The sequence below is a fragment of the Pelodiscus sinensis genome, chromosome 2 (genome assembly GCF_049634645.1).
Source record: "Pelodiscus sinensis isolate JC-2024 chromosome 2, ASM4963464v1, whole genome shotgun sequence".
In the NCBI taxonomy this organism is placed as follows: Eukaryota; Metazoa; Chordata; order Testudines; family Trionychidae; genus Pelodiscus; species Pelodiscus sinensis.
In genome coordinates this window covers 13,798,871-13,813,664 of record NC_134712.1, presented here as the reverse complement: position 1 = coordinate 13,813,664, position 14,794 = coordinate 13,798,871, and the positions used below count along the sequence as shown (strand labels likewise).

Sequence of the window (14,794 nt, the reverse complement as noted above, 5' to 3'; positions counted from 1 at the left end):
ATCGCAAAAACCTCTTCCGCGAAAATGGATCGGAAGAAGATATGCAAATGAGAACACGAGATAGGTGAATGAGCGCTCTATTTACATTTCCTCTTCTGCAAAAAATCCACAGTGTAGACGTAGCCTCCAAAAAGAAGGCCTGGCACCAAACGATTGTCATTCTTACTTGAAAATATTATCCCTTGCTGCACTGCAACATTTATCACATGTTGCCAGCCAGCAACATGCTTAATACCATCCATATATTTGAGTTGGTCCTAGCCTACATGATTTAATTCAGATGCAGACAATATGTAGCAGATGACAGTCTGATCTCCCTTCTAGTAAATTCTAGATCCTTTCTGCTTTAATTAATTTGCGCACTGGTTAAATTAAGTCCTCCAGTCTCCTCCATTGTATGTAGGATGTTTGTCTTGCTCATTCTTCTTTCAGGTGACTGGGTGTACAAGTGCTCTCTGGAGCGGAGATGAAAACATCGACTGGGGCCGTTCCAGGTGAATGAGACCCTCCTGATTTTTTTAGAAACTCAACCTGCGTCAGTCACCCAATTCAGTGCCCAGTCTACCAACTCATAAGTGAATCTGTTCAAACAACGGCTGCTATAAAAGGCTGGCAGGGGCTGGTGCAGTGTGCAGGGTCTTGATCCTAGAAAGGGATCATCGCTCTTGCATCGAAAGATGGGCCCCGTACTTCTCAGCTCCCTTTTTGGCTTTATTAGCGTAGCGTCAGCCAATATATTTGGTAAGTTGATTTATGTTCGTTCTTGTCTCTTATTTGTACGCTTGCCACTGCCTGAGACCCTTCCACTGATTCTTCATGATTATTACTTGTGTTATGGCATCAACAAGCTCAGAATTTGATCAGGGCCTCATTTCACTGGGCACTACACCATGAAATGGGCCTGATCTTACATACCAAAAATATGTGCCACTGACTCAGTCCTGCTGGAAGGACTGATTGGCCAACACAGATGCTTGTGTGAAAAGAAATGAGGCAGGAGGGAAATAACAGAAGATCTTGGAGGATGCTTCCAAATTTAGGCACCGTAGTTATTTGTATTGATTAACCGTTATGACCCGGCTTGTGATATCTGGCGCTTGAATGTGAATACACCAGAATCTCAACTTGCATGATTTATTTTTTGAAAAGTTTCTAACTCTTATAGAAAGAAATTAAAAAACATGACTCCAGAAAGCAAAGAAATAGTCCCCTGGTGTGGGTATATTGCCCGTCCCACTCTGATCTCCAGAGTTAATACTGTGCTCAGTCCCAGAGCAGCAGTTCTCAAACTCTGCATCTAGACCCCAAAGTGGGTCAAGACCAGTGTTCCTTGTAAGCTGAGAACTTGGATGGCCACCCAGAAGAAAGTCACAAGTTGCCCAGCTGATTAGCAGAGTGCCCACAGCTGGTAGCATGTGTTTCTACTAGTGGTACTCATCCACACATGCCTTGGTGCACATAACAAAATTTATACTGCACATGTATAGAAAAAATGAGAGGGCATATTGGTTGCGACCCTATTTTAATGAGACCACTAGGGCCTGCATCAGACTTGCTGGGACCCAGAAGTGGGAGCCTAAGCTTCACCCCCAACCATAGCTTTGGCTGTGGCTCTTTCGCTCCCCCTCCCCTCCACCCAAGGTGGCGGGGCATAGTCTCAGCCCTACCCTCCTGGGATCATGTAGTAAGCTTGTTGTCAGAAGGAGGTTGTGGTGCGATGAAGTTTGAGAACCCCTGTCCTAGAGGCTTGGTTCTTTTGGTCAAACTGTAGCTGCTCATGATGTTTAGCTCTGGTGGCCCAGGGTTCCATTCTCGGTGTGTTGGCCAAGAGGGCAGCCATCATGCAAACACAATTCCCAATGGCTTATTTCTTAAAATGAATTGTTTTAAGATAATTTCATGATTTGTTTTTTTGAAAAGGAGGAGGAGGGGAGGACTAGCTCATGATTTTTGATCATTAGGAGTTGGGAATACCCAATATCTAGTACCATCTCCTCACAGTGGTGTCCATTAGATGGTGGAATAATCTTACCAAAGTAGGGGAAGCCCCAGTATGGTGTTTAAAACCAGACTCAAAACGACAGTGCAAACTATGATGTGCGGTACAATGCTGAGCCAGGCTCAGGATCTAAGAGGAAGCTGGAGTAATCTTATATGTTTATTACGTGCAGAGTACCAGGCTGAGTCCCAGCCTCTCCGTCCATGTGAGCTCCAGAGGGAAAAGGCCTTTTCGGAAGGAGAAGTCTATGTCCCCCAGTGCTTGGAAGATGGCCAGTTCCGGTAAGATAGAGCAGCCAGCCGTGGAACCGATCCTGTGCCATGGAAAGCAAAGGGAGCACTCTGGCTGAGCAGGATTGGATCCCGATGCAGTAGATAAGGAGAGCTGTGCTCCAGCATCAGCTGCTGTTGGATGTGTTCTGTCTCCTAGTCTGGAATAATCTGGGGAGTCCCTGCTATTTCTAAAAAACAGCAGGACTGTTTAAAGGTCGTGGGTCTGATTGTCCTGTGCACCACACCCCTGGTGGGTTCCAATCCAGAGGGGAGAGTATCTTCTCTGGGATTGCTGCTTTCCCTCTCAAGTGCTGCGGGGAGGGATTGGAGTCAAAGCACTATCCCTCAATGCGCTAACCCACATAGCTGAGCCAGAGCAGGGAGTCGGAGTAATCTGTACCAGGGATAGGCTGGCACAGTTTTCATCCTCCTTGGAGCCAAGGCGGGTGGGCAGGAAGCCAGCAAATGGCTTGAAACTCTCAAATTACCAGACTGACCTAGATTTGCATTAGAGAAGAGACTGACTTACCCTGAGCAAAACTACATCTGGAAAGGAAGGATACCCTTGTGGTTAAGGCATAAGACTATCAACTTTTGGTCTAACTGTGGGCAAATCACATAGGTCTGGATCCTCAGGTTTTTAGGCACTTAACTCTCTTTGAAATCAATGAGTTAGGTGCCTAAATACCTTTTGAAGATCTGGGCCTTAATCTCTGTCTTTCTGTTCCCCATCCCCTTCCGCCCTCCCCCTCCCCCCCCCCCCCCCCCCGCCAGGATAACAACACACTCTAACCTCACAGATGTTGCTAGGATAAAGTCATGAATGTGTGTGTGGTGCTTAGATACTAGAATGATGGAAAAGCCTGTAATTAAAAAGGAAGAATTAATGGGAAAAAATGAATTGGAGCTTTCCCACTATTTGGGGCACTTTGGGCCTCTCTCTAAATGAACATATTGTAGATCTGATAAACAGCTAGGGATCCTCCTGCCATGTGCTGAATGAAGACTGTAGGGACCCTATGAGAAAGAGACTCCCCCCAAATTAAAGCAGGATAGCCTAGAAGCCAATGCTAGAATGACGTCATTGCTGTGTTCTCACATTGCTGTTTGTCCTGTGACCATCCCATTGTTGACAATTTGTTTCATATTGATAGACAGTTCTGTTGCCAATAGAAAGTGATGTTGTGTGTCTTCCTCCCCCAGGACTGTGCAGTGTGATACAAATGGCCGCTCCTGCTGGTGTGTAGATGCCAAGGGTATTGAGGTTTCGGGCACTAAACAGACTGGAGTTCCCATAGCCTGTAAGTCAGAAGTCATCACTTTTTTCAGGGGTGATGGTAAAAAAAAAAAAAAAAAAAAAAAAGCACCATTTACATCCCCGCTGAAATCAAGTGGATTTTGGCCATTGACAGAGCAATAATTTTTCTCTGTGAAAGTGCTTTGCGTTATTCAGGTCCTGGTCATGCAAATCTTACTCACCTTAGCAGTCCCTTCTCGTGTAAGTTATCCCAGTACAGGCAACCCCTGACTTACGACTGCCCGACCTACGACCCAACGCATTTACGACCGCCCTGCTCCGGCTCAGCATGGCCTCTCAAGCCCACCTGCACAATGAGCCACAGGGTCAGCCAGTTGCCCGCAGCCCTGGCTGGCTCTGGGCGCAGTTTGTGCCATGCCGCTGGCTCCGGGAGACATAGAGCCACCTACCAGTCAGCATAGCCCGTGACTAGCTCTGGGCCCGGCATGCTGGAGACTGCAATTCCCAGGAGGCAAAGCAGGCCAGGAATGGGACCCCCATTTATAACATTGCGCCTATGGGAAATAAGAGCTCAACTTACGACGGTTCTCCAGGAACCAATTAGGTTGTCAGTGCAGGGGTCGCCTGTACAGGCAGTCCCCAGGTTACGTACAAGATAGGGACTGTAGGTTTGTTCTTAAGTTGAATCTGTATGTAAGTCGGAACTGGCGTCCAGATTCAGCCGCTGCTGAAACTGACCGCCAGTTCTGACTTACATACAGATTCAACTTAAGAACCCCAAGCGTCCCCAAGTCAGCTGCTGCTGAAACTGATCAGTGGTTGATTCCAGGAAGCCTGGGGCAGAGCAACTCTGCCTCGGGCTTCCTGTAGTCAGCGCTGGTCAGTTTCAGCAGCGGCTGACTTGGGGACGCCTGGGGCAGAGCAGCTGGGGTGCTGCTGGGTTGCTTCAGTAGCACCTCTCCTCGGCGCTACTGGACCAACCCAGCAGCACCCCAGCTGCTCTGCCCCAGGCGTCCTGATTCAGCCGCTGCTGAAACTGACCAGCAGCGGCTGAATCAGGACGCCTGGGGCAGAGCAGCTGGGGTGCTGCCGGGTTGGTCCAGTAGTGCCCAGAGCGGCGCTGCGGGACCAACTGGCAGCGCCCCAGCTGCTCTGCCCCAGGGTCCACAACAAAAGCTTGGTCTGCTGGGGGGGGGGGGGCACACTAGCTGCGCCCCCCCCCCCCCAGCAGACCAGGGACACGGGGAGCAAAGCCGCAGCAGCAGCGGGGTGCCGCGCCTCTGAGGCTTTGCTCTGGATACTTGATAGCTTGCAGCATATTGTAATACTTGTAATTGCTTACAGAATCACAGGGATTCCTTTTCACACTGTAAACAACAATTCCAACACACTGAGAGGTCATAATTTCTACTAGCCCACCTTCCTCTAATCCAGGGGTGGGCAATTATTTTTAATGGGGGGAGGGGCACTCTAAGATTTTGGTAAACGGTCAATGGCCGCACTTCTGTGGAGCACATGCGGGGTCTGGGACAGTGAGTGGGATGCAGAAGGGAGCTTGGGATAGAGGACTGGTGTGCAGGAGGGAGTTTGGGTTAAGGATGGGGTTATGATCTGGTGCAGGGGCTTGGGGTAAAGGGTCCAGAAGGGGTTATGGGTGCAGGAGAGGATTCTGGCCTGTAGAAGGGGTGTGGGAGGGAGTTCAGTGTCTGTGAGGCAGTTGTGACCTGGGGGAAGGGGTTCAGAGGGTTTTGGTGGTGACGTGCAGGATTAGGAAGGGATATGAGTGCAGGTACGGATTCTGGCCTGGAGAAGGGGTGTAGGAGAGGATGGGGGTGCAGGGTCTGGGAGGGAGTTGTGACCTGGAAGAGGTGGGGAGAGGGGATTCAGAGGGTATGGGTGATGGCCTGCGGCAGGTAGTTGTGGGGGAGAGGGGATGGGGTGCCAGAAGCAGGCTCTGACTGGGAGGCACTTACCTAGGTGGCCCCCAGCCAGAAGCTCTGCAGACTCCTTGACTGTGTGCTGGGCATCTGCTCCATGTGACTCCGCTCCAGCACAGGGAGGGAGGGCGGAAATGTCATTTGCTGCCTCTGCCAATGGGAACGGAGAGATTTTGCTAGGGGCAGGGACACTGTGGGAAGCTTTCTCCTCCCTGCCCAGACTGCATGGCAATTAGCACCCTGCTGTTTAAAGTGGCTGTAGCTGCTGTGTAGTAAGGGTGCCGGCAAGGTGGCTCCGGGCTGGGTCTGGTGGCCTGGTGGGTTGGAGGTGGCCAGCTAGCTGCCTCTTGCCCACCCCTGCTGCTCTAATCAGTTACAACAAAGTAACAAGACAAGGCAACAATTTCAGCACTGATCACTACAGTTGGATTAAAGCATTCCTTTGGGCTAGCACAGTGTTTCTGAAACATGACTGAACAGAATAAATTCATGGTCTGGATGTGGCCCAGAGTAAACTCAAATGTCCTGTAGAAAAATAAATGGTTTTGTGCCCAGCCCTCACCTTTCACTAATGAGGCCTCTTTGGTATTATAGGTTTATCCTTCTGTCAGCTCCAAAAACAACAGATCTTGGTAAGTCACTATGTCAACAGCAGCAGCATCTCCTACGTCCCACAGTGCTTGAATTCGGGGGAGTTTGACCCGGTGCAGTGTGATGTGGTACCAGGGCAATGCTGGTGTGTGGACTCTGAAGGGATGGAGATTTACGGCACGAGGCAGATAGGGAAGCCAACACGATGTAAGTACAGTTCAGCAAAATGTGGATTTGGTTTCATGCTTGGAGGAAGGGAAATAAAAACCTTGAGAGTGATAAGCTTGGCTGCCAGGAAATGTCAGGGTTGTCTTTCCAAAATCATGGGGTGATAGTGGCATTCTTTCCATTCTGTTAAATATTGGTGGGAGGTTAAGCAGCAACTACTAAAATTAAACAGTTTTAAATCAGCAGGACCAGATAACCTGCATCCAAGAGTTTTAAAAGAGCTGTCTGAGGACCATTGACCTTGATTATGAATACACCTGGGAAGTTTAAGAATACTGAAACAAGGTTAATGCTGTGCCAATATTTCAACAGGGTAAATGGAATGACCCTTGTAATTATAGGCTTGACATCTGTCCCAGGCAAGATAATGAAGCAGCTGATATGACTTGATTAAAAAAGAATTAACAGAGGTTAATATGATTAATGACAATCAGCAGGATTTATGGAAAATAGATCCTGTCAAAGTAACTTGGTATCCTTTTTGATGAGATTACAAGTTTGGTTGATAAGTACTAGTTTTTATGTAATATACTTATATTCCTGTATGACAGTTGATGTACAGCATAACATAATTAAAAAACAGAACAAATAAAATTAACGTGGCACACATTAGGGATGTGAACATGTACCTGTGTTCACTGTCAACTGATGAGTCTGGACTCATCAGTTAATGTGCATGGTTAGAGGCAGCCCCCTTCTCCCCCGCCTGCGCTGCTGCCTCTATATCAGCCCTAGGGCCCAGTGATTCAAAAGGGCCCAGGGCTCCCATCTGCTGTTGCTTCTGCACCAGTGGTGGTGGCCAGAGCTCTGTGTTATGTAAATCATTGCTGGAGGGGCTGGTGTATGGGGGGGAGACTAGCTCCAGCCCTGCCCTTTCCGTCTAAGGTCCACCCCTTCCAGGAGTGCAGAGTCTCATCCCCCACACTTGGCCCAGTGGCCCAGCACCCCTTTTGGCTCAAACGGGGAAGGGGGGACTCTATCCTGGGGAGCAGTGACTCTGGAAGAGTTTGGGTGGGACGGGACATGAGTTCCCAGTGTTACGCTTTGGTTAAAAGTGCTAATGTGATCCTTGAGTCAGAGAAAGGGTTATTTTATCTGTCTGTTTGGCACTGGTGCAGCCACTGCTGGAATACAGTGTCCAGTCCAAGTATCCACAATTAAGATTAGAAAGGACTGAATAGCAGACACAATGAGCCTAATCTATTTTGCTTAGCATAGAGATGAAAGGGTGACTCGGTTACTGTAAGTCTCTAAGTACCTACACGGGGAACAAATGTTTAATAATGGGCTCTTCAGTCTAGTAGAGAAAGGTAGAACATGATCTGCTGTCTGGAAATTGAATCTAGGCACATTCAGACTGGAAATAAAGCTTAAATTCTTAACAGTGAGAGTAATCAACCATTGGAGCAATTTACCAGGGTCGTGGTACGTTTCCATCACTATTTTAAAATTAATTTTAAGTCTTTTTTCTAAAAGATCTGCTTTCAGAATTATTTGGGGGATGTTCTATGGCCTATGTTGTAGACGAGATTACTCGGCCTGATCACGGTTCCAGCCTTGGAATCTATGATCTGTGTGTTTTTGCTTTCAAGCACTCCTGGGAAGGTGAATTCATGAGACTGCATACTTGTCTTCCATCAGGCCCAGGGAGCTGTGAGATCCGAGACCGTCGCATTCTGCATGGGGTTGGGGAAAGGAGCCCACCGCAGTGCTCTGCGGATGGAGAATTTTTGCCTGTCCAGTGCAAATTTGTCAACATGACAGACATGATGGTCTTTGATCTTGTTCACAGTTACAACAGGTAGGAGCAAACCTTTCTGCAACTGAGTGACAATTCTGCAGACCTCTGTAAGTCTTTATCTCTTGCACATTCAAATTGTAGCCTACACTAACCTCATGTGGGTGTTTGTGTCCGTCTGGCGGTTGTCAGGTGAAGAGCTTAGCAAATAGACATGTTAGTTTGCTCAGTAGTAGTTTGTGTTTTAAAAACCAGAGCTCACTCATCAGCCCCTTAAGCAATGGAACCAGTGTCCTTCTGCATTCTCTACTATTTCAGTATGATTGTCTTTTGTACAGGGTCTGTTATAGAAGGCAACCCATGCCATACAGAATGAAACAACACGGTGAACGAGCTAGCTAAGAGCAGTGGAGAGAGAAATTAAAAGGGTTGGGTAAAAGAGGATGCAGAGTCTGTGCAGCAGAGACATACGAGGAGGCTGTTTCAGCTCTGGGGGTGGTAAAGTGGAGATTCTTGCACCCACGGTGGTGAGGCTATGTGATAGGACAGTGCAGCCATGGGGGTTCATCTATACAGCAGCGTTATTTCGGAATAACTGATGTTATTTTGAAAAGACAAAGAGCGCGTCTACACTGCCAGCCTTTATTGCAAAATAATGTTGAGCTGGAGGACTTCAGCCCGAGCGGCTGAGAGCTACAAATTCCTGCCACCTCAAACAGTAGCAGGGAGTTGTGAAGTACCCCACTTGCCTGAGGCAGTGGATCCCCATGCTCTCGGGCACCACAGATGTAGGGATACCCTGCAGCTCCTAGCTAGTCATGGGGAGGCAGGGGGACCCCTGTAGCTCCCCACCAGCTTTCGTGGGGCACCTCCTCACTGCTATAGGCAAGGGGGACTACCAAGGAGCAGAGGGACCCTTGCAGCACCCAGCCACCTCTGTGGGAGGGCAGGGGACCCTGGTAGCGCCCCACTGCAGCGATGGCAGGAAGAGTCATCCAGCTCCCCTCCACCACAGGGGTAGGGAGACCCTGGAGCTCGGAGCCCCCAGAGCTCCCAGCTGCTCCTCAGCTGCTCAGTCCCTTCCCGTTTTACCATGGGTATCTTTAGTAAAGGTCATGGACAGGTCACGGGCTTCCATACATTGTTCTTTATTGCCCGTGACCTGTCCCTGACTTTTGCTAATAATATCCATGGCTCAATCCTAGCCTTAGTTATGACTTGCTTGTCTCTTTCCACCAGAGGGCAGTAAAGTAATCCTAAAAGCATCACTTCTGGCTGAAGCTGGATCCAGTGGTGAGAATCTAATTTAAATGTGAATCTTATTTTGAATTGTGGTCTTTAATTTAAACAGAAATAAAAGCACTATGAGGCAGGCCAAGTGCCTGGTGCTAACTTTGTCACTATATCAGAGGAGGCTATTTTGGCAAGTGAAAAATAAGATGTCTGGATTCAGCCCAACAAGCATTTCTCTTCGGCCCGCCCAGCGGCTTTCCATGTTAACCCAACAACCAGTACATACAGGGCCAGGAGCAGCCTATTCCTCCTGTAGCCACTAGATGGCGCAGCAGCCTCACACGTCCCCATTCTCCTGATTATCTATATTTTGGATGATCTGATCTGGCCCCAGTCCCAATTCGATGTGACGAAGGGGGCTCTGCTGTGTAATAGCTAGAACAGTCAGTTTTATTGGTGTTTTATTGTGTTTACCTCATTAAGAGGAGCAACTCCTTAGCAAGACATGGCCCACCAAGCCTTTTAGTCTGGCCTGCGGCCACCCTGCCAAAACCCTCAGACACAGAGCGCCCTGCTCCACCTGCCTCTCTGTGCAGGGGGTGGGGGAACTTTTGCACACTGTCCCACCTCCCAGCACAATCATTCAGCTCCCATTGGCTGGTTTCCACTGGCTGCCCTTGCCCCCATCACAAACTCTTAGCTCCCATTTTCCAGAACCAGCCAATGGGAGCTGAGAGATTTTCCTGGGGGAAGGGGCAGTGTTTGTTGATTTCCCCCTCATGTGTGCGGCGCAGACATACACATGGAGTAGCTGCTGTGAGCTCTGGGGCTCAGTGTCCCATTGGGCTGCTGGCTGGTAATTGCATAGGTAAGTGCCTCCCACTGGCACCCCATGCCCGTCCCACACCCCAACTCCCTGCCCCTTCCTGCTCCAGGTCACCACTCAATACCTCTCTACCCCCTGTCCCCAGGTCACAACTCCTCCCAGACCCTGCACCCCCTGCTATACTCCTCCTCGAGGCCAGAATCCTCTTCTGCACCCATATTCCCTCCTAGACCCTGCACCCCAGTACCCTGCCCAAGGTCACAACCCCCTCCTTCACCCAAACTTCCTCTCACACCCCATAATCTCTCCTGCACACTGGTACCCTAACCTGAGCTCCTTTCTGCACCTAGCCTCCATCCCAGACTCTCTATCCCCTCCATAGAAAAGAGTGACCCTTGACCACTTACCAAAATCTTGGAGTGTCCCTCCCATCAAAAATTATTGCCCATCCCTGCTCTACAATAAAGATTCTGGGCAGATCTCTCAGCTTCCTGTCAATTGTCACTGTAACTAGCTCCATAGAGGTTCTGCTTCTCTGTGTTATCTGGTTGTTAATGTACAGAATACAATTTGGAGAGTGGCAGCAGCACCACTGTACAGTCTCCTCAAAGATGATTTAACCAGTCCAGGGAGGATTATTCCAGAGTCTCAGTATCTGTGGTGTGAAGTTGACATAAGGGCTCTGACATCCTTCCTCTGATCTCACTTCTGGAAGCACAGCCAGGACAGCCCTATGCCAGAGGGTAGGTCTAGACTGCACGCCTTTTTCAACAGAGGCTTTGTCGACAGAAACTGTCAACAAAGCTTCTGTTGAAAAAGAGCATCTAGACTATAACCAGTACTGTCAACAAAGCAAGCCACTTTTTCGAAAGAGTTTAGATGCTCTTTTTCAAAAAAGCAGTTTGCATGCAATAGCGCCTTTTTTCAACAGAGTACTATCGAAAAACGGCATTATTCCTTGTAGAATGAGGTTTACCGCCGTCGACAAAACTGCCGTGTTTTGTTGACATACTGTCGACAGAATGTGGTGGTAGCGTAGACGCAGGTATAGTTTTGTCGACAAAAGCCCACTTTTGTCGACAAAACCCTGTAGTCTAGACATACCCAGAGTGATACTTGGCTATATTTTTTTTACCTCTTGGGAATGTTGCAGCCTGGTGTGTGTGAGAGCAGCCCCGAGTTTGCTATACCAAGCTATTGCATGGGTGGGCAGCTCTTTATAAAGGTGCAGTAGGACCAGGGAAGTACAAATAGGAGCTTCAAACTGCCTTTGTGCAATAACCCTAATCTATATCACGAGATTCAGTCCAATATCTGTCAACCCAGTTTCAGGTTTTTATACAGCACAAATCACCATGGTATCCAAGGGTATTGAATAGTAGAAGATTAGGCTTGGAAGAGACCTTGGGAAATCCTATAGACCCACCCCCTGCTCAAAGCAGGACCAACCCAATTAAATCATCCCAACAAGAGGGTTTGTAAAACTTAACCTACCTTAGGGGTTTTTAAGGCTATCAGCCACCTCCCTAGACCACCCAGTCCAGTACTTCACCCTCCTAGTGAAATAGTTTTTCCTTATATCCAACTGGATGTCCCAACTTGAGCTTGAGATCATTCCTTCTTGGTCTGTCATCTGTTACCACTGAGAATAGTCTACTCCATCCTCTTTTAGAACCCTCCTTCCAATAATTGAAGGCTACTATCAAATCCTCCCTCATTCTTCTCTTCTGCAGACTAAATAAGCCCAATTCCCTCAACCTTTCCCCAAATCATTTTTGTTGCCTCCACTTGACTCTCTCCAATTTGTCTACATCCTCTTTGTAGCGGAGGGCCCAAAATTGGATGCAGTACTCCAGATGTGGCCTCATCAATGCTGAATAAGGGGGTATAATCATTTCCTTCGATCTGTTAGCAGTGCTTCTACTAATACAGCTCAATATGCCATTAGCCTTCTTGACAAGAAGGGCACATTGTTGACTCATATCCAGTCTCTCCTCTGCTGTAACCCCTAGGTCCTTTTCTGGAAAACTGCCACTTAGCCAGTCTGTCCCCAGCTGGTAGTCTTGTTTCTTGCATAGAATGCTTCTTTCCTAAGTGCAGGATTCACTTGTCCTTCTTGAACCTCATTAGATTTCTTTTTCCTCCAATCCTCCAATTTGTCTAGGTCACTCTGAACCCTACCCCTATCCTCCAGTCTATTTATCTTTCCCCCAATCTTAGTGTCATTCACAAAATTGTTAATGGTACAGCCTGTCCTATCAGTCCAGGTCATTAACAAAGATGTTGAACAAAACTAGCTCCAGGGCGGATCCCTGGGGCATTCTGTGTGCTGCAGACTGCCAGCTAGTCATCAAGCCATGTCAAGCCATGTAATACGTTATTTCTGCTTTTAAAAGTCTCCTTCGTTGTTGAAAAGCCTGACTAGAGTATTTGATTCTCTTTACTTATTTGGTTGTGAATTTCTCAGTGCTTTGCTGGATTTTACCACCCAACTGCACACAGCTGGGATCTTTGTGCTTAAATCACATTTAGGCATAGAAGCATATATATGTATGATGGTAATTTTATTGTATGAAAACTTGGGGAAACTGTTTCTTCTGCTGTAATGCCTAAATCTAGAATGTTTTATTTCTATTTGCTTGAAGAAACCCTGACATCTCTCTCAATTAAAATCACACCAATTATGTTTTGTTCAACTCTGACTTTAAGTTTCCTTCTGAAAACATTCCTTTGCTGGAATCTGGCTATTGTCACTGCTAGAATATGTTAAAAGAATCCCAGGCTCCTTTGATCTCCAGAAATAAGACTGTCTCACTTGTAATATGTTTAAAAAAATAAAGTTTTCTTTTAATCCATTGACCCATGTTTTCATAATGTGACAGTTTAGTGCTAGTTTTTATCTGCTGTTCCACGCTTAATTCAGTGAAGAAAGCAGATGGAGGGGAGAGAACAACCTCTGTGTCTAGGCTTTCTGCCATTTTGTGTGGCTTTGTGCAAAACTGCTCATGAGTGTGCATTTGTAATTACATTAGTCACACTGACACATATTTTACCATTTTTTCTGCACTTTCCAAGGTTGGACCAGGATCCAAAATTATCTGTCAACACTTCTGCCACCTTCATCCTTGTTGTACATTAGGTACTAATAAGAAGACTAAAAATGATCTGAAATCTGTCTGAGAAATCATCTTGTTACCCTTTGATTGCTTAATTGTTGGGTTCTGTTATCCAGGACAATGATACTTAGGCTCCTTTTTGGAAGAAACACTAGTATAAACTCTTGTAGCACATAGTGATCAAGGCAAATCTTGGACTGATCCTGATCCGTGAGGAGCCAGGACACATTGCCCTATAGCCTCAGGCTTTGTTAATAAAAGAAAATGCTGACATTTCAATCACGGCGGAATAAGGTTGACATAACTACTCTGAGAAGTGCCATAATGCCTTTGAGCTATGATCCCTGCAGTGGGAGTTTGGGGAAGAAGATTTCTTTGTTACTGTCAAAGACTCACTACAAACTCTCCGTTCATAATCCAGTGCTTTTCCTTTTAGGTTCCCAGATGCTTTCCAGACATTTAGCTCCTTCAGAAGCATGTTCCCGGAGGTGTCTGGGTACTGCTATTGCGCTGACAGTCTGGGGCGGGAATTAGCAGAGACGGGTAAGTGCTTTCCAAAATCTGTTCTGTCTTAGCAGTTTGACTCAGAATTCCCCAGAGAAAGCCAGATAATGAACCAATGCCAGGACCACAGCTTCATTTCAGTGAGAAAGCAAAGGGCTGGGCTTGAGTCATCTGTGAGCCGGCACAGCAGCTGATTGTACCAGATATGGATCTGTGCCAAGGTCTCTTAAGGGTGGGGGTAACTAATTATCTCATTGAGGTCCGACCCTCTTTGTCATCATTGTTTGCATTGGCTAGCCCAGTTTGCATCTCCCTCAGTTGAATTCCCCACCCCAGTTGAGAACATAAGAATGGCCGTACTGGGTCAGACCAGTGGTCCCTCTAGCCCAGTATCCTGTCTGCCGACAGTGGCCAATGCCAGATACCCCAGAGGGAGGGAACACAACAGGTAATCTCATGTGATCCCTCTCCTGTCACCCATTTTCAGACAAAGAGAGGCTAGGGACACCATTCCTTCCCATCCTGGATAATAGCCATTGATGGACCTAAGCTCCATTAATCTATCTAGCTCTTTTTGAACCCTGTTAAAGTCCTAGCCTTCACCACATCCTCTGGCAAGGAGTTCCACAGGTTGACTGTGCGCTGAGTGAAGAAGACCTTCCTTTTGTTTGTTTAGAGTTGTGATCAAAAGTTATTTTCCAATTGTCAAGTCCCTTCTGTCAGTAATCCAGTTCCTACTGGGATGGTTGCATATCAGAAAGCCACCAATGCAAGAGGCAGTCTCGTTAGCAATCTCAGCAGAGCAGCACAAAATGGAACAACTCCCTTCGCTGTACAGCAGGAGTTCTCAACCTTTTCCTCTCTGAGATCCCCACCCCACCCAACATGCTGTAAAACGCCATGGGCCACCTATCCCACAACAACTTATTTTCTGCATATCAAACCCAGGGTCAACATTAAGAGGTAGCAAGCAGGGAAGTTGCCTAGCTCCCCACAGCACAAGGGGGCCCTCGAAAGCTAAGTCGCTCAGGTTTTGGCTTCTGCCCTGAGTGGCAGGGCTTGGGGCCCTGGGCTTTCTGCCCCAAACCCCAG

General features: G+C 47.6%; 1 protein-coding gene across 2 annotated transcripts in view; it reads left to right on the top strand.

Annotated features, from left to right (window-relative positions):
• Nucleotides 1-14,794, top strand: part of TG (thyroglobulin) — a 189,032-nt gene continuing 174,238 nt past the window's right edge. The window contains exons 1-6 of one of the 2 annotated variants that reach the window (XM_075920103.1): nucleotides 1-741; nucleotides 2,172-2,280; nucleotides 3,475-3,572; nucleotides 6,061-6,264; nucleotides 7,927-8,086; nucleotides 13,635-13,741. In XM_075920103.1, coding sequence (XP_075776218.1) covers nucleotides 678-741; nucleotides 2,172-2,280; nucleotides 3,475-3,572; nucleotides 6,061-6,264; nucleotides 7,927-8,086; nucleotides 13,635-13,741 — 742 coding nt within the window. In that variant the 5' untranslated portion in view covers nucleotides 1-677. Of the gene's footprint in view, nucleotides 742-1,582; nucleotides 2,281-3,474; nucleotides 3,573-6,060; nucleotides 6,265-7,926; nucleotides 8,087-13,634; nucleotides 13,742-14,794 lie in introns of those variants that run through there. The other variant, XM_075920102.1, reaches the window with a different exon arrangement.